The following is a 23175-nucleotide window of genomic DNA, read 5'->3' on the forward strand; positions in this document are numbered from 1 at the left end:
TGATGAGCTGGAATGCTTGAGAGGGAGAACATGGGATTCAGAGTGATAAAGAGCCTGAGAAGTCATAGGGTAATGGATTTAGAGATGAAAGGGACCATGGCACCATAGAGCACAGAGTGCCAGGCCTAGAGTCAGGAAGACTTGAGTTCAAATCCAGCCTTAGATATTTGCTAGCTGAGTGACCCTGGGAAAGTCACTTTACCCTGTTTGTCTTAGTTTCCTCACATGTGAACTAGAGAAGGAATTGGAAAATTACTCTAATATCTCTGCCAAGAAAATCCTAATTAGGGTTACAAATAATTGGATATGACTAAATTGATATAATAATAATAATAATAATAATAATAATAATAATAATAATAAGCAAAAGACCTTTTACAGATGAGGAAAGTGAGGCCCAGAGGAATATCAAGCAACTTGCCTAGAGTCATGGAATTATTAAGCATCTGAATTGGAATTTGAACTCAGGTTTTCTGATTCAAAGTTCAGTAGACTTTTCAAGATGAACCATTTGAGTTTATCTAATCCTGAAATATGCCATAGCAAGCAAATCTAATTATTTTGCTACTATGTTAAGCTGAGAAAATACAGTATGTTAAATAATAATTAAATAAATAATAAAAATACAGTAATTCTTTACTCCCTCTAAGCTCCTTAAGAGCAAGACCTATATGTGTATCTAGTTTTGAAACCACAGTGCCCAACACATAGTTGCTCTTTCATAGTTGTTGAATACAGACCCAGTTATTTCAAAATTGTTATCACTTTTGTTGTTTGCTGTTTTAAGTTGTGTCTGACTCTTCCTGACCCCATTTGGGGTTATCTTGGCAGAGATCCTGAAATAATTTTTCATTTCCTTCATTCTGCAGATGAGGAAACTGAGGCAAACTGGGTAAAGTGACTTGACCAATGTCACCCAGCTAGGAAGTTTCTGAGGTCAGATTTTAACTCAGGAAGATGAGTCTTCCTGACCCCAGTACCAACACTCTACCCACTGTGCCACCCAGTTGTTCCATGATCACTTATATTCATCAGCAAACTGTAACTGTTGTAGACTTCTATACACTATCAAGGCATCTCATCTAGGACAGGTTTATATTTTGCAGGAATATTTTGTCTGTATTTTGCAGGAATAACTATAAAAGTTCTTTGAACTAATGTGAACCCATTATATTCAAATGGGTATCATTTGGAAATCCTGATAGGCATCTCACTGGTCCAGAGCCCAGTCTCTGTCAATGGAAGCTCTAGGGGTATGTATCAAACCTTCAAGTGAACTGCTGCTCATTTTATTTAATGACCAAACCTGCCTTCAGTACCTTCAAAATTTTAGACAATATATTCAATAATGTTCCCTCATTAGGAGGGCAGGGCTCATGCCCAATTTCTCATTATCTTTTCAGGCACCTGCACAGTAATAGTGCAAATAGGATTTGATTGTGTCAAGATTCTCCTTCCCTATCACTTGAAGGATCCTTGAGTCTCTTCTGCCTTCACAGAATCCCCCTCTTCCCCCTAGGCACAGATCAGTCAACACCTTCTGCATGAAGCCTTTCCAGATCCCATTTCCTCCTTCTCAAACGATCTTGTATTTATTCTCTTCGAATTTAGTCTATATTTATATAAGTCTTTGTTGTCTCTTCTTTTTTTTGCAAGGCAATGGGGTTAAGTAGCTTGCCCAAGACCATACAGCTAGGTAATTATTAAGTGTCTGACGCTAGATTTGAACTCAGGTACTCCTGACTCCAGGGCCAGTGCTCTATCCACTGTGCCACCTAGCTGCCCCCTGTCTCTTCTATAAAAATGCAAACTTCAGGTGAATAGGATTGTTTCATTCACTGTATTTCTCTTTCCAGAACCTGATGTCTAGTAGGTGCTTAAATATTTAGTGATTGAATTTATAAACAATTCAGAATCAACAATTTTATGAACTTACATATTAGCCATAGTTTAAATCAACTAAAAGGCAAGCTTCAAGAGGGCTAGAACCATGTTTTAATAAAAATGAGTGTGTATATATATATAATATAAATAAACAAGTATATAAAAATATTATAAACATATATACAAACATATTCTATAACATGTTCATATATATGTATATATATTTTATTTTCTATGTATTTTTTCAACTTTCCTACGGTTCCTTTCACATAAAAATTGTTCATCAAATATTTGTTAAAATGAATTGTAATGTCTGGAACTTTGCTCAAAGCACTATAAAACTGTGTATACCTTTTGATCTAGCAATGCCATTGCTAGTCTGTATCCTAAAGAGTTTTTTTTTGAAAGTTTATTTGTATGAAAATATTGATGACAGCTCTTGTTGCTGTAGCTAAGAACTGGAAAATGAGGGGATATCCATCATTAGGGGAGTGACCAAACAAATTGTGATATATGATATATAGGAACATTATTGTTCTGTAAGAAAAGATAAACAGGTTGATATCAGAAAAACTTAGATGATTTCAGAAAAATCTGCAAAGTAAAGTGAGTAGAACCAGAACACTATAAACAGTAATAGCAATATTGTATAGTAAAGAACTGTGAATGACTTAGCAATTCTCAGCAATACAATGTTCCAAGATAAACACAAAAGACTCAATCAAAAATGTTAGCCGAGAGAAAGAACTGATGTCTGAATACAGTTTGAAAAATACTATTTTTCACTTTTTTCTTGCTTTTTGGTTTGTCTTCTTGTACAAAATGATTAATATGGAAATGTTTTACACAAGATTGCACATCTATGGTATATATGTATATAATATATATATATATATATATATATATATTATATATATATATATATATATATATATATATATCAGATTGCTTACCATCACAGAGAGGGAGAGGGATAAAATTTTGAACTAAAACAAAAAACTACAAATGTTAAAAATTGTTTTTGCAGGTAATTAGGGAAAAATAAAATATTACAATAAAAAATAAAATGAATTGCTCTACTGGCAAAGTTTGATGGTTGTTTAAAGAATACTGAGAAAAAAGAGATGAAAATTACCTATAAAAAAGTAGTAATAAGGCTTTAGGGTTAGACTAGAAAAACTATGAGATAGCTAAAGAAGAAAAACCTGAGGCTATCTCTACTGAGTGATGTTTCCCCTTTTACCTCTTGGGATAATTCAATCTCGGATTTAGGATAAAGTAAGATGTATTACTGCTGTCTTGAATTCTTCTTACTTCACTGTGCTGGTTTATAAAGAAGACTAACGAAGATGGCAGAGTAGCCCACTTCCCTCCACAACTGCTCTAAAATGATCTAGGAAAGAACACAGGTCTAGTAGTGATTGTAAAATAGGAAAAACTATTCAGTAGGTTATCTTTTCAGTACAATCTAAATAGACAAGTGACTAGGGCAGAAACAATGGAAGAGAGGTGGGCCAGGATCATGGATTCTGAAAAGACCTCTGAGTCAGGCCAACAGTGCAGAGTTGATCAAAACCTCATTCCCTACCCAGACAGACCAGTACTGAAGGAGATTCCTAGAGAGGCCAAGGTCACAGATATAGCCTTCAGTCAGAGCTGCCAGACAGACAAGCAATCCCTGACCACTGGAAGAATGAGATTGTTTTGTTTTTGTTTTTGAAAGACCTAAGAGGCCTTGAGATGGCCAAGACACAAACCCAAAAGAGAAAAATCACACACACACACACACACACACACACACACACACCCTATAAATAGCCTTAAAGAAAGACAAGATCAATTAGAATTCCAAGAAGAAACAATGCAAGTTTCATAAGATTCCAAAGAAGCCTGGAAAGACTTGCATGAATTCATGCTGAACAAGATGAGCAGAACCAGAAGAATACTGTACACCCTAACAACAACATGGGGGTGATGATCAACCTTAATGGACTTGTTCATTCCATCAGTGCAATAATCAGGGGCAATTTTAGGGTATCTGTGATGGAGAATGCCATCTGTATCCAGAGAAGGAACTGTGGAGTTTAAACAAAGACCAAAGATTATTACCTTCATTTTTTATTAAAATTATTTTTTTATTAAGACATCTTAACAAAAAGGCACACCTCTCTCAAGGTGGAAGAGGGGCCCCTATCTTCAATTTTTTAAAAAAAAATTGTCTTATATACTACATAATTTTGCTATCTTAATATTTTATTTCTTCTTCAAGGATATGAGTTTTTTTCTCTCAATACATTCAATTTGATCAATGTATAGCCTGGAAACAATGTAGATTATTAGATTGCCTTCTGTGAGAGGAAGGGGTGGGAAGGGAGGGTGGGGGAAAAATTGTAAAATTCAAAACCTTACAAAAATGATAGGCAAAAACTACTATTGTATATAAATGAAAAACAATTAAAATATTTATATAAAAAAGAAATAATGCGAGTTTCAAAAATAAATTTTAAAATTATATCAACAAAATGAAAAAGGTTGAGGAAAGAACTGTCAAAGAAATGAAAGTTATAGAGGAGAAATTTGAAAAGAGAATTAATAGCTTAGCCTGGAAAATACAAAAGCTAACATAAATAATATACTCCCTGAAAATTCTAGTGGATTAAACAGAGGTTAGTGATGCTGCATGATAATAAGAAATATAAAAAAACTCAAAGAATTTAGAACCTCCCCTTTCCTAAAATAAAAAAAATAAAGTAAAAAAAAATTAGAATCTTTCCATTCCCAAAATAGAAAATAAATCAAGGAGAAATAATTTAAGAATCACTACATGACATGGGGGGGGGAAGAACCTGATTAGTGTGTTTCAAGAAATCAAGAAGGAAAATTGTGTAGATAGTTTAGAACCACAGGGCACTCACTGGTCTCTGCTTGAAAGAAATTCTCAAATGAAAAGTCCTGCAATGATCATGGCCAAAAGTCAGAGTTTCTAGGTCAAAGCAGCTTTAAAAAGTTCAAGTTCCAAGGAACCATAATAGTTAGAATCACATAAAAATGAGTAGCTACCTCTTTAAAGGAGTAAAGTGCATACAATATGATATTCTAAAAGGCAAAAGATATAGGTTTACGCTGAGAATAACTTACCCACCTAAATTCTACAGAGTATAATTCTACAGGGGAAAAATGGACTTTAATAAAAGAGAGAATTCCCAAGCATTCCAGGTGGAAAGATCAGAATGGAGTAAAAAAGGAAGAGGGGAAACGAAACACTAGGAAAGAAAAGAGAAGGAATGTAAAGAAGGAATTTAAGTAATGTAACTGGGAAACAAAGATAGAAATATAAACAAATGGAAAAATGGTGAGATCTAGGATATTACTTGATCCTCACAGTTAATGCAGTGATGTTCATAGAATCAGAGAACAATGTGAAATATTATAACAACATTCTAAAAATAAAATATTTTAAAAGACTCAAGAATTCTGATCAATGAAATAATCAATTATAATTCTAAAGGTCTCATAATTAAACACAGTACCCATCTCCTAAAGTGGAAGAGATGGATGGATTAGATATAAAGACTAAAACACATTTTTGAAAATGGTACATGTGGGAATTTGTTTTGCTTGATTTTACATATATATATATATATATATATATATATATATATATGTAATTTGTTGCAGGGACACCTCCTCTCCCCTGGGGGAGAGGGAAGGGAGAAAGAAAATATATGCTTATTAGTTGGGAAGGAAAAAAATGGAGACTAGCAGTAGCAAAGTGAGCTCTCTGGGAAGCTACCTGAGTCTAGGAACTTAAAGGAAAATATTTAATCTGACAACCAATGAAAGTTAGGTTTTTCTTTCTCAAATAATTTTATGAATATTTTGGTTTAAATTACTTTTCCTTAAAATTATTGGTTTTGAAATAAACAGAAAGGAGATTAATTAGTGTCAAGAACACAATAATTATCCAAGTAGGCACCTCACTTTGACAACTGCACTGCTCACTTTATTAAATGATTTCCTAATTAGCAATATTTATCTTGGCACTTAGTTCAGTGGTGTCCACCTCTTAAAAAAAAGTCATGGGGGGGGCAGAGCCAAGATGATGGTCTGAAGGCAGGAATTCCCAGAAACTTGCTCCCCCCAAAACTTCAAAAGCTGTCAAATTATGAGTCTAGCCAAGATTTAGAGAGGCAGAACCCATAGAAAGACTAATTGATACAATTTCCCAATCCAAAACTACTTAGAAGTTCTGCAGGAAAGGTCTGTTTCACTGGAACTGGGGATTGGAAAAAGCAACAGCCATAGCACATCCAGGTCAAGTGCCTAGATCCCTGGGAGCACCTGGGTCCATGGCAGAGGGAGTGGTTTCCATACCTCCTGGCCCAGGGATCACTGGGAACAGCTTTAAGGGGTGGTGAGAGAATTCTGCCGCACCAGAGTGAGTGAGGAGTGAGCACTGACCTCAGAGCAGCCTTGAGTTGAGAACCTGCAGTGGGAATTGGGGAAGCCAGCCTGCACCTCCAGAATGCAGCTCACTGATTGTAAGGGAGTCAGGGGAGACTGCAGAGGTCTCTCTGCTCTCTCTGGGGCTGTTTGCCAATACTTAGATCCAGGTTGCAGTGTGGGCTCCCATAGCATCATAGCTAAATAGGGACCATCCTCACAGCTCCAGGGTAGAGGGGAGGGCCTGTGGCACAGGCATGAGAGAAGTCAGAGCCTCTCATAAGACCTTAGAGAAATTAAGGTCCCTGTGGGTTGTCCCCAAAACCCCACAAAGCCTTGGAAGTGCGATAAATCAATCACAGGCTGAGGAAATGAATAAACAAAAGAAAAAGAAGGATCTGACCATAGAAAATTACTTTGGTCCCATGAAAAATTCAGAAGATGACAAAAATCAAAGCTTCTGTATCCAAACCTTCAAGAAAAATAGAAAATGGGCTCAGGTTATGGATGAGCTCAAAAAAACTTTGAAAAGCAATTAAGGGAGGTAAAAATGGGAGGAGAGTGATATAGATAAATCATGAAAACCAAATCAGCAGTTTTAGTGAATGAAATACAAAAAATACTGAAGAAAATAAAATGTTAAAACCTGTTTAGGCCAAACGGAAAAAGCAAAACAAAAGGCAAACGAGGATAGTGGATAAAGCACTGTCCTTGGAGTCAGGAGTACCTGGGTTCAAATCCGGTCTCAGACACTTAATAATTACCTAGCTGTGTGGCCTTGGGCAAGCCACTTAACCCCCTTTGCCTTGCAAAAAACCTAAAAAAAAGGCAAATGAGGAGAAGAATGCCTTAAAAAGCAGACTTGGCCAGCAGAAAAAGGAAATAAAAAAGCTCTCTGAAGAAAATAATTCCTTCAAATGTAGCATGGAACTAAAGGAAACTGATGACTTAAAATCCCAAATTAGAAGAAAATGTGAAATATCTCATTGGGAAAAATGACCAACCTTGAAAACAGATCCAGGAGAGATAATTTAAATTTAAATTTAAAAATATTGGGGTATCTGAAAGTCACAACCAAGAAAAGAGCCTAGACTTCATTTTTCAAGAAATACTACAGCAAAATTGCCCTGAGATCCTAGAAGCAGAGGGTAAAATAGAAATTGAGGGAATGCACAGATCTCCTCCTGAAAGAGATACCAAAAGAAAAACTTTAAGGAATATTGCAACTAAAGTCCTAAACTCCCAAGTCAAAGAGAAAATACTAAAAGCTGCCAGAAACAAATGATTCAACTACCACAACTCTATAGTCAGGATTATACAGGTTCTGGCAGCATCTACATTAAGGGCTTGCAGGATTTGGAATATTTTATTCTGGAAGGCAAAAGATCTTGGTCTATGACTGAGAATCAACTACCCAGCAAAACTGAACATCCTCTTTCAGAAGAAAAGATGGACTTTCAATCAAACTTTCCTATTAAAACAACCAGAGCTGAACATTAAGTTTGATCTCCAAGTACAGGACTCTGGTGAACCATAAAGGGAGTGGAAGAGAAGGACTAACTATGAGGAACTTAATGATGCTGAACTGTTTGTATTCCTTCATGGAAAGAAGATACTGATAATTCATATGAACTTTCTCATTTATGAGAGGAGTTAGAAAGAGCATATATAGATAAGGCAGAGGAAGGAACTGAATATAATGGTATAATACAATAAAAAGATGGAATCAATTGGTGATAAAGGGAAGTACTGGGAAGAAGAGAAAGGAGAGGAAGAAGGGGCTAAGATATTTCACATAAGAGTCAAGAAAAAGCTTTTTTCAATGGAGTGGAATGAGGGAAGGCGAGGGGGAATGAGTGAGCCTTCATTCTCATCAGAAATGGCTCAGAAAGGAAATAACATACACACTTAATAGGGTGAGGAAATCTATCTTACCCTAGAGAAAAAAAGAGAAGAAAGGGATGGGATAAGGGGTAATGGAGGAGAGAAGGGGGGAATAGGTTACAGAAGAGAGGGAAGATTGTGGAAGAGAGTACTCAGATACAATACACTTTTGAACAGAGACAGGGTGAAAGGAGAGAGAGAATAGAATGAGAGTGGGGAGGAATAGAGTGGAGGGAAATACAGTCAGTAATAGCAACAGTGGGAGAAATATTGAAACAACTTCTTTAGTGGGATCATGATGAAGAAGGCAACTCATCCTCGAGACAAAGACAATGGAATCTGAACACAGACTGAAGTACATTTTTTTCTCTCACACTATTCTTGGGTTTTCTCATGTTTTTGAGGAGGGAGCAAAATTTACTCTCAAAACAATAATAATATAAAATAAATAACCCCCTCAAAAACAGCCAAAAAGAAGAAAGTCATTTTTGGAATGATGTCTGTAAGCCCCATCACTTACCTGTTTAGAGACTTTGGCCCAAGTTTTCTTCAGCCTATAGATTGCACTTCTATTTAAGGCTGAGGTGATTTCCAGCACACCATTGTAGTTGTGCATGCATCGACAGATATCTGCAACAGCAACCCATTTCTCAATGGAATTGGCCCGGGAGCTGACATCAGCATAATTCATTATCTGGGAGGCCACAAGGTTGCTCATCTAACACACAAAGTCAAGAAGAAGTAAGACTTAAAGAGAAGCATTGGGGGAAAAACACACAGACAATATTTAACACAGACAATAAAAGGAATGTGATAAATAGCTTGATCACACTATCCTCAATGCAACTTTCTGTAGGCACTTAAGCTCCCTAGAAAAATTAACTAATGAAACCTCATACAGCTCTAGAGTGGAGAAGAGGAACTCTCTACAGAAACTAGTGAATGGAATATTCTTGTTATTCATATACAGGATATATAGAATCTCACTTGATGGAGAATTAGAATAGTATAAAACATGCTTAAAACTCAAAACAGTAACCATCACATTGGTTACTGTCATGTTGAGTATGATGCCTTGTACAAAGTGACCAGTTAATATTTGTTGAATTGGATATTAAGCATAATTTAATTTTTTGACAACTCAAAAGTATCTTAAAATTTTTTCAAGATCACCATTAAGAAGCTCAATTATCACAGAGTAACATAAATAAAAAAGGACCATTTGAGAGAGATTTCCCAGTTGATAGAGGCCTGTAGATTAGGTATGAGTTAGCATGTGACAGGGTAGCAACAAGAGTTGATATACTTTTAAAATGCATTAGGAGAAAAATAAAACATGCAGAATGTAGGAAATGATGATTTCTTTTATAAGAGCATATCTGGGGTTGTTCATTTATTTCAGTTGTGTCCAAATTGTCATGACCCCCATTTGGGATTTTCTTTTCAAAGATACTGCTGAGGTTTGCTATTTCCTTCTTCAGTTCATTTCACAGATGAGGAAACTGAGGCAAACAGGGTTAAATGACTTGCCTGACTTAATAGTCTTTCTGACTTCAGACCTTGTACTCTACCTACTGCCACTAGAGTTGTCACTGGAGTCCTATGCTCAATTCTGGGAATTCTATATATGGTAGAGGCTGTAGCTACCAAGGATCCTGTCATGTAGAATAAACTTGTTTTTCCCTAAAAATGCCCTCAAGGGTTAGCTGGTCTAGGGAACCAAGATTCAAACCACTGATACCTAGTCACCTAAGTATAAAAGCCTGGTGCATAGGAAATGGGAAGCAGAGGCAGGGTTTTCAGGTATGCCATCATGGCAAATCTTGAGGCTGGCAGTTTTGACCAACTGAATAAAAGCTGTATCCTTCCTGAACAACCTATCCATTCTACCATTAAGCAAGCTTTTTTTGCTAAATGCTAGCTAACCTACCAATATTTCATTATGTTTCTATCCTGAACTGAACTGTCCAGATCAGGCAAGACAAAAAAATATCATATCAGGAAAGGAATAAGCATTTTTGAGGACTTATTATTTACCAGGCACTGTACTATGCATTTTACAAATCTCTCATTTGATTTTCACAACAACTCTGAGGGGTAGGTGCTTTCATGATTTCCAGTTTACAACTGAGGAATTTGAGGCTGGCAGAAGTTAAGTGATGAGTTCAGGGTCTCAAGAGTTGGTTAAATATGAACTCAGGTCTTCCTGATTATAGGCTCCATTGTACCACCCTAAGGAAGGATGTTGTCAGGCTATACAATACTCAGGATGCTGAGAGGAATTTAAAGTCATAAATGCAAACATCAGTTCAGTAAAACTGGGGAAATTTAGCCTAGGGAAAAGGAGAATTGAGGGAGGATGGGAAGAAAAACCGTGTTCAAGTATTTGAATGTTATGTGAAGAGATTTGTTCTGTCCAACTCCATGATGATGATGTTTAACTTTTGTTCTCCAAGAAATCCATATCAGGGAGGTGATGGAGGAGATGCTGTGCTAAGTCACCAGCCTCACTTTTTCCTCCAGAGCATCTGGATCCAGTGACCAGATATGAATCAGGACAACTGGAGATGGCTCTGGATGAGAGACAATAAGGTTTAAGTGATTTGCCCAAGGCCACACAGCTAGTAAGTACCTGAGGCCAAATTTGAAGTCAAATTCTCCTGACTTCAGGGCTAGTGCTACCCACTTTGACATTTAGCTATCCTGTCTGACTCTACAAGGCAGAAGAAGGAACAAGGGATAAAAGCTGCAAAGAAGCAGATTTCATCTTGGTACAGGGAAAAACAAACAAAAAGTTCCTTCCTAACAATTAGAGTTGTTCAAAAATGAAATGGACCATGCTGAGAGACAGTAAATTTTCTTTAACTAAAGACACCTGGTGGGGATGCTACAGAGGGGATTCCAGACACAACTCCAAAAATCTATGATTTGAGGATTCTTCTATTTCTTTGCTTCTCTTGCTTTCTACATTTTTGAGTTGTGGGCTACAAAATTAACTTTTAAAAACACATGATGGGGTGGCTAGGTGGCGCAGTAGAGAGAGCACCAGCCCTGGAATCAGGAGTACCTGAGTTCAAATCCAGCCTCAGACACTTAATAATTACCTAGATGCATGGCCTTGGGCAAGCCACTTAATCACATTGCCTTGCAAAAAACCCCCCAAAAAAACACATGAAAAAGTTGCAAGTGCTATTCTTCTTTGATAAATATGTGAATATATATAATTTCAGGTGGAAGATTAACTGAGGTAGGTAGGTGGGCCAGGGGATGGAAATCTGATCTTGGGAATCAGGAAGACCTGAGTTCAGACTCTGATACTTCTTCCTACAGCATAAAGTCTAAGCAAATCACTTATCCTCTATTTGCCTCTCTCTCTCTCCCCTCATTTGGAAAATATAGATAATAATAAAAAGCAAAGGCAAAAGAGGGACCAGAGCTGGAAAATTACTCAGACCCAAACTTTAAGAAAAATGAAGACAATTGAGGTCACATGTTGCCCCTCTACATTTTGATGAAGAGATATGCATTACCAATGTCTCATACTTTGCCACACTTGAGTAACATCAAAATGCTAGACACTTAGCCATGAAAGCAAAAGTAATTGTATCTTTTTGTCTTTTTGGAGAATTTTAAAGTTAGCTTTAGCATTCCATCACTCTGGATTAAAAAAAAATAAAGAAGTTTTATACCCTGACATTTATATTCTTGGAGTGTATACCAAAGTCTTTTTAAGATTATTACTCACATCATTAAAGTGCTGACTGGTTTTCATAATGTAGGGTGTTCTTTCATTTTTATCCAATTTCATCCAACCTTGCCCAAGAAATTCTCTGAAAGTTTAAGAAGTAAACAAACAACAGCTAAAGTCAATTAGTTTTTTTAAATGGTAGCTATGAAAATAATAAAGATGATTTACATATATGTGATGCATTTATATAGTGCCTTACAGTTTATAAGGTCCTTTATTATTATTAATTTTAATAATATTGAGTGAGTGTATCAACAATTCTAGGTACTGTCCAAGATTGAGATGCCTCACTTCAGTTTTATTGAACACCTTAGATGATTTCCATTCTAATTAATAATAATAGCTATAAGTGTTCAAGTTTTGCCATCTCAGGACTAGTAAGGGAATAATTTTTTCAGTTTCTCATTTTCTTACACAAATATTTTGTATTTTTCCTGTCCAAGCATCACTACAGAGACATCTGATTGCCAGAAAAGACAAATATAAACATTTAGATAGAGAAGTCAAGAAATAGTCCAGCAACCAAAAGTATTCCCATTCACTAAGCTTAGTTTGAAATCCCAAGAGTGAGAATGCTGACAAAATATTGTCCACTGGGAGTAGCATTTTTTAATCTTTTTTTCTTACCTGTAAGAGATATTCCTGTAAGAAATATTCCTCAACCCCAATTAATGCCACTGAGAAGATGCTCCACACCCTGATACCTTTATTAGGGAAAACAATTCTTTGATTGAGTTATGGAATCAGTCAAAGGAATAAATTATGTATGAACAGAATGAAAGGAAAGAAATGTCTTGTGGTTAAATAGAGAGTATTGGTCATGATCTGTGAGACTTGAGTAAGTCAGCAAGACAATTTGGAAACTGATAATATAATAGCAGAATTGCCCCTGAGAGGAACTCAGTGAGGCAGAAAAAGGGGAACTCTCTCCTCTTGCCCCTTAAACTGTGATGGAAAGCCTTGTGACATTTGAAAAGTTGGAAGAACTGGACTTTTCCATCAACATTGATGGTAATGATCTTGAAGCAGCAGTGGCATATGGCAGCATCTATACTGGGAGGTTTGAAGGGAGGTTTGAAGATGAACTAAAAATGGAAAAATGGCTCTCTACAGAGAGCAACATATACCGAAGAGAAACTTTATGGGGTCTCCACAAAGAGAGAAAAGGACTTCCAATAATTAAGAGGGATGTCCCAAGCACTGTGCTAAAAGCTTTTTTTTTTCTTTACAAAAATCTCATGACAACCATGGAAGGAGATGGACTGGTAAGTTTCCCATTTCACAACTGAGGAAACTAGAGGTTAAGTAGATAGCAGCCACCTGAAACCAAATCTCTCTCCATTATCCCTCTAGATGCCTCTCTGTCACATATTCTTTCTAAACTTGAGCCTATTCACCTTAGGGGTCTTCTGTTTGCAAGAGGGAGTCACAAACTTGGGAAGGAGTATGTTTATATTGCAACTCTGAAAATACTCCTTTCTCAAAGATAATTACATCTGGCCAACTGGTAATCAGTGAAGGCTCATGAGCAACAAGAGTAGAAAATCAGCCCCTCAGGGTTGATCCTAGAATCCTGAGGGGAGAATTAGTTAGCTATCCTTCAGGTATCTAATGTACCAGAATGTATAGGAATTGGAAAAGTAGGTGCAAAGAGCAGGCTATATCTCCATCAGCATCAGGGAATGCACAGGTGACAGAGATGTGCATCACTAGACTGAAACCACCCAGTGGCTTATCTGCCCAAAACCAAGATTCTTCCAGTTTGAGTTTAAGTTGATAACTATTCCGAAGCCTATGAGCTCATTCACATTTTTCTCAAAAGCAACTCTTCTGATACTTTGCTCATTACCTGACACAAATGGGTGCTACATGAATGCTAGATAACTGGAAAAATCCCCTAATCCACAGGTGTCAAACATGCCACCAAGTGCAGTCCATTCTGATTAAAATGTTATTGGGAAACATTTAACCAGGATAAAAAAGATAAAATAACATGTAGATGATTTTACATTTTAAAATTAAGTCAACATGTGGTCCACAGGAATCCCTGGGTATGGATTAGTGGCTCTTTTTGTATTTGGATGTGACAGGATTCTTTTAACCCATTGTCTGCCCTGCCTCCAAATCTGTTTTTATTTAATCCTGGGACACAGCAGGAGCCAGAAATATAGAAATTTTTGCAATGATCCAAGTGAGTAAAAAGAGCCCAGAAAACTGGGGAAAGACTTCCGTGGATTGTGAAATCTAGAGGCATATCTTCGCCTCACATTTGAGATGACACAGAAGAACAAGGATAGCCTGGAGAAGCTCATGTTCAGCATCTGGTAGACATAAACAGACTTGGAAGACACTTCAGCAGAACTGAGTTAACATTTAAATCTGCTCCTCTGAGGTTACCCATGTAAATAGGCACTGACCTCTCCAATAACTAAAAGGAAGGATGCCCACCCAGAGAGACCCCTTGTGCATCTCAGGTGATGGTGGGGGCACTTACTCATAGGGAATGCTCCTGAACACTATGTGATCTAAAAGTGTGATTTGTTCAGCAAGTTCCATGGCTGAGAGGGTTTCAAAACATTCTGCTTTAGGACAATCAAGCTGCAAGAAAATAAGAGAAATTTAACATTAACTAAATGAACATTTTTTTAATCTTCTCATCAGACTGTAGAACTCCAGTCAGAAGAGACTTCGGAGATCCTTAAGTCCAACCAGTCCATTTTATAGGTGCAGACAATAAGGCCTGGAGAGGTTAAATAACTTAGCCAAGTTTATACAGAATAGCAATGAATCAGAGTGAACTCTGGCCCTTTGTCTCCAGTAACAGATTCTTCCACAGTCACAGCCTATCTTCTAACTTATTTGGGTCAGTGTGGAGGATACACAGTGACACTTTACTTCTACTTTGGCAAAACATTAACTTTCAGCTTCCATTTCTGAAATAAGTAGGTTTTTAAGAGCTCAAAATCTTCAAACCCTAACACTGATTATTAAACATAACTCTAAGACAGGGTTATAGATAGTGACAAGTTCACCTTAGAGAATCAGCTATATAATAATAATACCTTATATTTAGAGAAGGCTTACAAAGTACTTTTTCTTTTTTAATTAATTTTTTCAAAGTACATGCTTGCTAATTGAAAAAAATACTTAAAAAAGAGAAAGCATTTTGTAAATCTTAAGGTCTCCTTTCTTTTCTTCTCAATGAGAAAGATAAGAAGAGGGAAAAAAAAACCCTTTATAACAAATTGAAGCCATGCTCCCCCTACAGTGATATAAAGTCTTTTCAAAGTACAGACAGTTAAATACTAACTTAACAAGTATGGTAGCTAATAGGTTGAGTTCAGAAACTTAACTTATAGTGATGGGATAATAATGTGGGTAGACTTACCATTTGGATTATATCCTCCATTTTGAGGTGAGTGTCATCTTGATCATCTTGAGAGAGGACTCTAAAAAGAGGACCAAGATATCCTACATAAAATAAATTGTTAACTATAGACAAGAGTGAATTTATAATACATCTCATTTTTCCACTGAAAGGTATACAAGTTTAGGCCCATGCAGCTGGGTAGGACAAAGTAGTATTCAACAGGAATTGGTTGTATTGAGTTGTTCAGTTGTGTCTTTCTCTTTGTAAGTCCTTGGGGGTTTTCTTGGCAAAGATATCCAGTGATTTGTCACATCTTTCTCCAGCTCATTTTACAGATGAAGAAACTGAGGCAAACAAGGCTAAGTGACTTGTCCAGGTAAGTGTCTAAGGTCAGATTTGACCTCACCAAATTAAGTCTTCCTCCAGGCCGAGAACTCTACCCTTTGTGCCACCTTGCTGTCTGATGCACCTGCTACTACTCTTGGTTTAAATGAATGGAGACATCAAACCAACCACGAGGAATTGAGTGTTTGCTCAGACAAAGAAGGAAAAACCACTCACTCTTCTTCCTTCAATGGAAAGAGAACCACATTTGACTTATGGGGATACATGAAGGATTATTCTATTTTCCAAGTCACCCAAACTGGAATGCACTGGACTATTATAAAGCTTCATTTCAAGTTAGATTGTGACCAGGAAACAAAGGACTTCTACTGTTGACTAAAGCCACAAGTCTAAAGTGCTCCTTTTATATTTGGTATCTAGATAAAAATGAATTAATATATTGCTTACTAGGGAAATTCCTGGATTATCTTCAAGCACAAATGCTAAAAGATCAGGTAATCTTCCGACAAGGCCATCAAAGAACAGTTTTGAACCAGAGAATGAGAAAACAGGACCTTCCAAAACAAAATATGAGTAAAAGTTGACTGAAGGTGCACTGACAAAGAGCTTTGAGAAGGAAGTCAAAACAACTTTTCACAGAAGAGGGATACACAAAAGTATGTACAAATATGCCAGATGACTCTCAAGTTCCCTCAAGACATGGTCTTTCTCCCCATTCCACAGCTTCTATTCCTTAGTCTCTGTTTCCTCCCTTTCCAGCCATTTCTCAGTAACCTGCATTCTGTGTTCTGATCCAACTATCTGAGCCATAAAATGGGTCTCTCCAAAGGTGCCAATAATGTATTATTAAATTTGAAAGCTTTTTCTTAGACCTCATTCTTTCCAATCTCTTTTTTAATAGTTCACAATGTTTATAACTCACTTCTCCAGGATACTTTCTCCCTCTCCTTGATTTTATGAAACTGCATTTTCTTATTCTCTTCCTATTGATAGGACTGATTCTGATCAGTAGTTTTTGCAGGATCGTCATGCATATTCTGCCCTCTATATGTGGGTATGCTTTAGGACTCTATTCTGGACCCCTTTCTCTTTTCTCTATAGATGCTTAGTAATCTCACCAGCTGCCACAGGTAAAACTATGATCAGTTCTAGGCAGATCCCTAGACCCATCCTCCAGATCCACAGATCTCTCCCTTATTTATGTCTTGAGGTCCATTCCTGTCTCTCTCTGACAACCTAATAGGAGTCCTCCACTTTGATGTTTTCTATACATCTCAAATTCAACACGATGCCAAATAGACAACTAAAGTTGTACCCTAGAAGTCAGTCATCCTTGCCTCTTCACAATTAATCAACACCAGCATACAATCAGATGTTAATTTTTGTGGACTCTAGTTCCATAAAATCTTATGCACTTGTCCTTCCTTCTCCACTCACACGAATTATCCTGTAGTTTGAACCTTTATCATTTCTCACTTGGATTAACTCTAGTAGCCTCATGCTTACTGTCCTTGTCTCCAGTCTCTTTCCACTTCAATAAATTTTCCACATGGTTGCCAAAATGAGAGCATGATATCATAGGTCTGACTGTGCTACTCCCTTATTCAAGAAGTTTCTGTGGTTGCATTAAGCCTCTAGAACCACTCTTCCTTGTCATTTAAAGCCCATCACACAATCTGGTTCCAACAAATGTTTTTTTTCAGGCTGATTACAAAGTACTCATCCTTATGCACTCAATGTACCAGTCAAATTGGCTGCTCCCCAATCATGATGTTTCAACTCCAATCTTTAACTTTGCTTCTTTGCTCTGGCTGTCCCTTCTGGCCTTGAATAATTCTCCCTTAATTTCTATCTCTTGGAATCTGTAGCTTAGGAGCTACTTCCCATAACAGGCCTTTATCCTGATTCTCCCAGTTATCAGTGGTCTCCTACTCCACAAATTTACTTTATATATAGTTTATGTTTGTTTACCTGCATACATTTTATTGCATGTCTCCCCAACCCCAATAGAATGTAAGCTAAAATAGAATGTAAAGCTTAAAGGTAGAGATTTTTACTTCTGTATGACTCCCTAGCACCTAGCACTGTGCCTGAAGCATAATCAATATGCAGACAATCCAAAGGATCTGTGATCCTCCTGTCCAACCTGGCAAAGATGCAGACCATCTGTGTTTGCCAATCTTGTTCTCCTCCCATAAAATTGCTTTAGGGAGCCATCTAATGTTTCGGAGTTCTAACTTAAGTTTTTGAAAGGATACCAGTGGAAAACACAGGTCATTCAATAAGTGTCCCTCACTCTATCCCCTATATGTCTATAGGAGATCTGTACTGAAGGCATATAATTTATTAGGGGATCAAAATGCAAGGTATCTAAAGGAGAAAAAGATTTAAAAGATATAGGAAAAATCTTGGGCACTATTAATACTCAAAAAAAAAGTGACAAAGAAAATATCAATGACTCTAACTGACTAAGCTTACTCTCCCAATTACATATTTTTCTGTCTTCTATATACAAATCAAGAAGAAGCTTGCTGTATGGTTGATAGAGTCCTGGGTTTGGAGTCAGGAAGACTAGAGTTCAAATCTTATTTCAAATCTAACCTCAAACACATAATAGCTATGTATTCCTGGGTAAGTTACTTGACCCTATTTGTCTCAGTTTCCTTATCTATTAAATGAGAAGGAAATGACAAACCACTCCAGTATCTCTGCCAAGAAAACCCCAAATAGGGTCATAAAGTCAGCCATGACTGAAACCACTGAACAACAATACAAATCAAGATCATTTTTGTTGAAATGTAAAAAATAGGTTTTTACATGCAATAATTCAATAATGGAACCCATTTTTAATATTTTGTAACTGACTGAAAGAAGCGAAGAATTTAAGATCCCACTCTTATTCCTTGTTGATAGTAAACAATCATTTGGTTTGGAAGAGCAAAGTGTAGGCTTAAAGACTTTCCCAACAAGATATGTCTGATCAGGAGTCAAAATAATTTAAGGTTACTTGAAAAACACAACAGGAAAAAACTCTCTTCATTGCTGCTCTGATCGTAAACATCAGGCAAAACAAAAAAAGGACATGAATTTTTCCAAAGGTGGCTACCACTGTGATGAAAAGGATATAGGGTTCAAATTGAAGGAGTTTCTATGGATGGTAAAAGCCTTCTAGCTTGCTTCTATTTACAGATGACATTATATTTGTTGCAAGCCTAGGAACACTGATGAGCTTCCTAGAAGACAACTGTAACTTGAGACTCAAAAGGGTTTAGCCTAAGTATCCATTCTGGAAAAGCCAATTGGATAAAGAGTATCTGCCTAGATGCATCAGGAATGACAACCTGTGACATTGTCCCTTAGTATGCATATCTGAGAGGAGCAGAAAGGATATACACTAAGTCAAGACCAGAGTTGAACAGGAGGGAAACAGGTACTTGGCATTCAAGAAAATGGAAAACTCCTTTAATAATCACAGTTTTCCCAGGAAAAGAAAAGTTCATCTTTTAATTCCACTATTTTACTAGTGTTACTGTATAGTGTGGAGACAAGAAATATAATACTTTTTGAAGAATTGAAATTGACTATCAAATAGAAGGAAAATGAAGACTTACTTGGTAAGTTAAAGCAACACATGTCTCATGAGACTGTAAACAGATAATGTCTGAGAAACTTCAAGGAAGAAAGGAAGTAAACAGTATCATCCAAGATAGAAAAAGAAAATGGGCTGCTAATGTGATTGAGAGTGAGGAATAACAAGGTGATTATCCAGAAATATTTTCAAGATGTCCAAAGAAAATGAGGAAGGCCTCCAGTACAATGGATTGACTTTCCAGGGAGAATTTATAGGAGGACATGGAGAAAGTGCAGGGAAGAGACAAACAAGCATTTATTAGGCACCTGCCATGTTTCAAAGACTTCACTAAGTATGAGATGGGTTGTGAACTGCATTGCTGGAGAGAACTGATAGATCAATGAGATCACAAATGAATTTGAGGACCAAATTCCCATTATTATCATTTCCATCTCTTCTGCAAACATATCCAAGACTATGATATTAGATGGTGATTCCATTATCTTTGATATTGAAAACAATTTATGATAAAAATCTGAGCAGTTTTTGGAAGCATAGAGAAAGTGGTAGAAACTTGGCTGAATAAATGAAAGGTGATTTCTACTCCTATCAAGTGTCTCAGGAAGAATGTGAATTTAAATGATTTAGGAAATATATTCTATAAAAAAAAATTAGTCAGTTGGCTGAGATAAATTCTCCATATGGCTAAGGTAGTTTCTGTTTGTAGGCTAAACAAAATTTTTTTAGTAGAATTTAGTAGGATATTGGGAAAGTTAAAGGGATGAACTTAACAGAATATCTACTATGACCAGAGGGCAAAGGTATCAAACTTAGAGTGAGAATAAGCTTTGATTTTCAGAAGGAAATGTTCTCTAGAGGTGTTAGGTTTGTTTTCTGAGCCTTTTTTGGCCAGAGGACAGAAAAATAAACATTTTAAATACAGAGTGTCCCAAAAGTCTATTTAAATCTAAAACTGTACTAAGGCTTTTGAGACATGATCTATTGTAATGTGTGGTCCAGATTCACAAATAGTGGGTTTCCTGGAACTAGATTCAACCTCAGTAGTTGCTTCAATATTAATTTCTTTGGTTTATGTCTCCACCCAGAATTTCCCTAAGAACCTCAGAATCTGACTCATTTTGTTCCCTAACCATATTTCCTCTGAGAATATCAGAATATATCTCATGTCTAGGTCTCCAATGATGTGGGTAAAAAAAGTCCCAGTGCCCACTTAAGCATTAAAGCTAACAGTACCTAATTTATTTAACTCAAGAAAAGGGAAAACATAATAAAAAGTGTCAAAGAAGTCTATTACTCCAGAACCATTCACTAGTGAGAAAAGCAGCAAGATTTAGTAGAAAGGGCAATAGGTTTTGAGTCAGAAGAACAGGGTTCAAATCCTTATTCTGTTTTGATTAACTATGTAAAAAGGTAAATTATAACTTCTTTATACCTCAATTTCTTCATTCAAAAAATGAGGGATATAGTTTATTAGGATTCTGTGGCAATGCTTTTTTAATATTAGGCTTAGTCAAGAAGTAAAATTCCCATTACATATAGCCCTTCTTCATTATTCTCTTATCCCATTAAATTTCAAGTTGTTACTGTTCTATAACTTTGTCTATTAATCATTTGAATAATCAAAAATAATATTTTGAATATCACTGAATTATTTGAAGAATATCTGAACAGAAATAAACACTTGAATATTCAAAATAATATCCACCAATTATATAGCCCTTTGAGATTTCCAAATTTCTTTTTATTTTCTCATTTTATTTTCATGACACGCCTGGTATATGTTTTTTTTTTTAGGTTTTTGCAAGGCAATAGGGTTAAGTGGCTTGCCCAAGACCATACAGCTAGGTAATTATAAAGTGTCTGAGACCACATTTGAACCCAGATACTCCTGACTTCAGGGCCAGTGCTTTATCCACTGTGCCACCTAGCCACCCCAACACTCCTGGTATATGAAAGTAGGTGCTATTGCTATCCTTATTTTATGTGTGGGAAATTAAGGCAAAAGGGGGTTAAGTGACAAAGCTGGATTTAGACTCTGGACTTCCTGATTTCAATGCTATTTCTATACTATCCTCTAGCTTCCCCAAATAATCTTGTTGATTCCACATTGGGTCTTGTGAAATTTTGTAGCAACCCTTTAACTGAATCTTAACCTACTTTTAGATGGGCATCTTTTAATGGTTTTATGAGACTAAAAAAAATCTCTCAGAGAGACTGAAAGATTTAGAGATTAATATCCATCTAGCACCCTTTCCTTCTGGTATTTGTAGAAATACAAAAGTCTTTGCAAAAGGATTGCTATTCATGCTCTTGTCTACTGATCAGTTCCTAGTTTGCCCAAACAGATTCATAGTTGCTCAATAACTAGTGTGATTTGCTCTGGATAATTAATGACCATGATGTAAGTTGTGGTGAGATGGCCACGATTAAGTTATCATTCACTGTATTGTTAGATGGATTCTGATATTTGATTTTCAGAGCTTGACAACAGACTAATCAACCTTGAATGTGGAAAAATTTACAAGAAAAGGTGTTTTAGCTGTATTATCATTAATAAGTAATCACTTTTGTCTTCATATCATGTGATATTCAATGACTTCTTCAATTATTAGCATTCCATTCTATTTTCTTTCAGGGCTGAATTTAACTAATATGTAGAAGATACTTTGATTAGTTTAAATTCATAAATTTTATTTCTTTGCCAGTCAAACTTGTTTGTCAAGTCAACAAGAATGTATTAAGTATTTGCCACGTGATACAATGCTAAGCATTGGGGGTTTAAAGAAAAGAGCAAAAATATGGTCCCTGCCCTCAAGTAGTTTACTTTCTTAATAGGGGAGTCAATATGCAAACAGCTATATACATACAAGATAAGTACAGGATAGATGGAAGATAATCTCAGAGGGTTTGCCATTTCCTTCTTCAGCGGATCATTTTTGTAAGAATTCTCCTATGAATTGTTCATAACTTATAGTTTCATTGAACTGTAAAAACCCCTCTACAATGAAAAAGCAATGAGACTTTTGGGAGTCCTTTGGACAGTGAAGAGATCAAATTAGTCAATATGTAAACTTTTTTATTTCTTTTAATATTTTATTGATTTATTTTTCCAACTACATTAAACAGTGGTTTTCAACAATCATTTTTGGCAAGATTTTGAGTTTTACATTTGTCTCTTTCCCTTTTCTTTTTTTAAAAATGTGTATTTATTTTTTTATTTGTTTGCTTGTTTGTTTATTTAGTTATTTATTTTCATCCATATGCACATGTATATTTTTCTAAGTTACAGAATTTCCTTCTACCCTCCCTTCCCAGCCCCTTCCCCACAGTGGCCAACAGTCAGGCTAGCACTGTATATTTTATTGCATATATATATATATTTTTTTAAAATGTTTAGTCATTTTTGGTATAAGGAATTAAGATTAATGGAAAGAGATACATAAGAGATAATTTTTATAAAGTGTTCAACAAATTTTGAAGGGTTGGATATCTTTTTTTGATTTGGTTTGGTTTTTCTTCATCTAGATGTGGATTCCATTGTCCACAGCTGGTCTAATATGGCTGTCCTAGCTCTCTGAACTGCTGAGAGGAGCTATCAAAGCTCCTAGTTGTGAAAGTTGTTTCCCAGCTTTAGCTTTCCTTCTAATTTTTGGCAGCATATTTTATTAGTGCAATTTTTTTTAATTTAATATAGTCAAAATCATTCATTTTGTAGTTTATAATGAACTCTAATTCTTTTTTTGTCATAAATTTATCCCCTTTCCAAAGATCTGATAAATAGAATATTTCTTGGTCTGTTAATTTATCTATGGTATTATCCTGTATGTCTAAATATTGTACCCATTTTTACCTTCTTTTTGTACAGGGAGTGAAATATGGCTCTATGCCTAGTTTTTGCCATACTACTTT

The 23175-nt window shown here is 36.1% G+C and overlaps 1 protein-coding gene across 8 annotated transcripts in view; it reads right to left on the bottom strand.

Moving 5' to 3' along the window:
• The window catches only part of RASGRF2 (Ras protein specific guanine nucleotide releasing factor 2), a 320212-nt gene that overhangs the window by 13129 nt on the left and 283908 nt on the right, over positions 1 to 23175 (bottom strand). For all 8 annotated transcript variants that reach the window (XM_074202754.1, XM_074202753.1, XM_074202752.1 and 5 more), the window contains 4 exons: positions 15348 to 15408; positions 14454 to 14557; positions 11957 to 12041; positions 8732 to 8929 (listed from right to left, as the gene is read on the bottom strand). In XM_074202754.1, the coding sequence (XP_074058855.1) occupies positions 8732 to 8929; positions 11957 to 12041; positions 14454 to 14557; positions 15348 to 15408 (448 nt within the window). The remainder of the gene's footprint in view (positions 1 to 8731; positions 8930 to 11956; positions 12042 to 14453; positions 14558 to 15347; positions 15409 to 23175) is intronic.

The sequence above is a fragment of the Macrotis lagotis genome, chromosome X, assembly GCF_037893015.1.
Source record: "Macrotis lagotis isolate mMagLag1 chromosome X, bilby.v1.9.chrom.fasta, whole genome shotgun sequence".
Taxonomy (NCBI): Eukaryota; Metazoa; Chordata; class Mammalia; order Peramelemorphia; family Peramelidae; genus Macrotis; species Macrotis lagotis.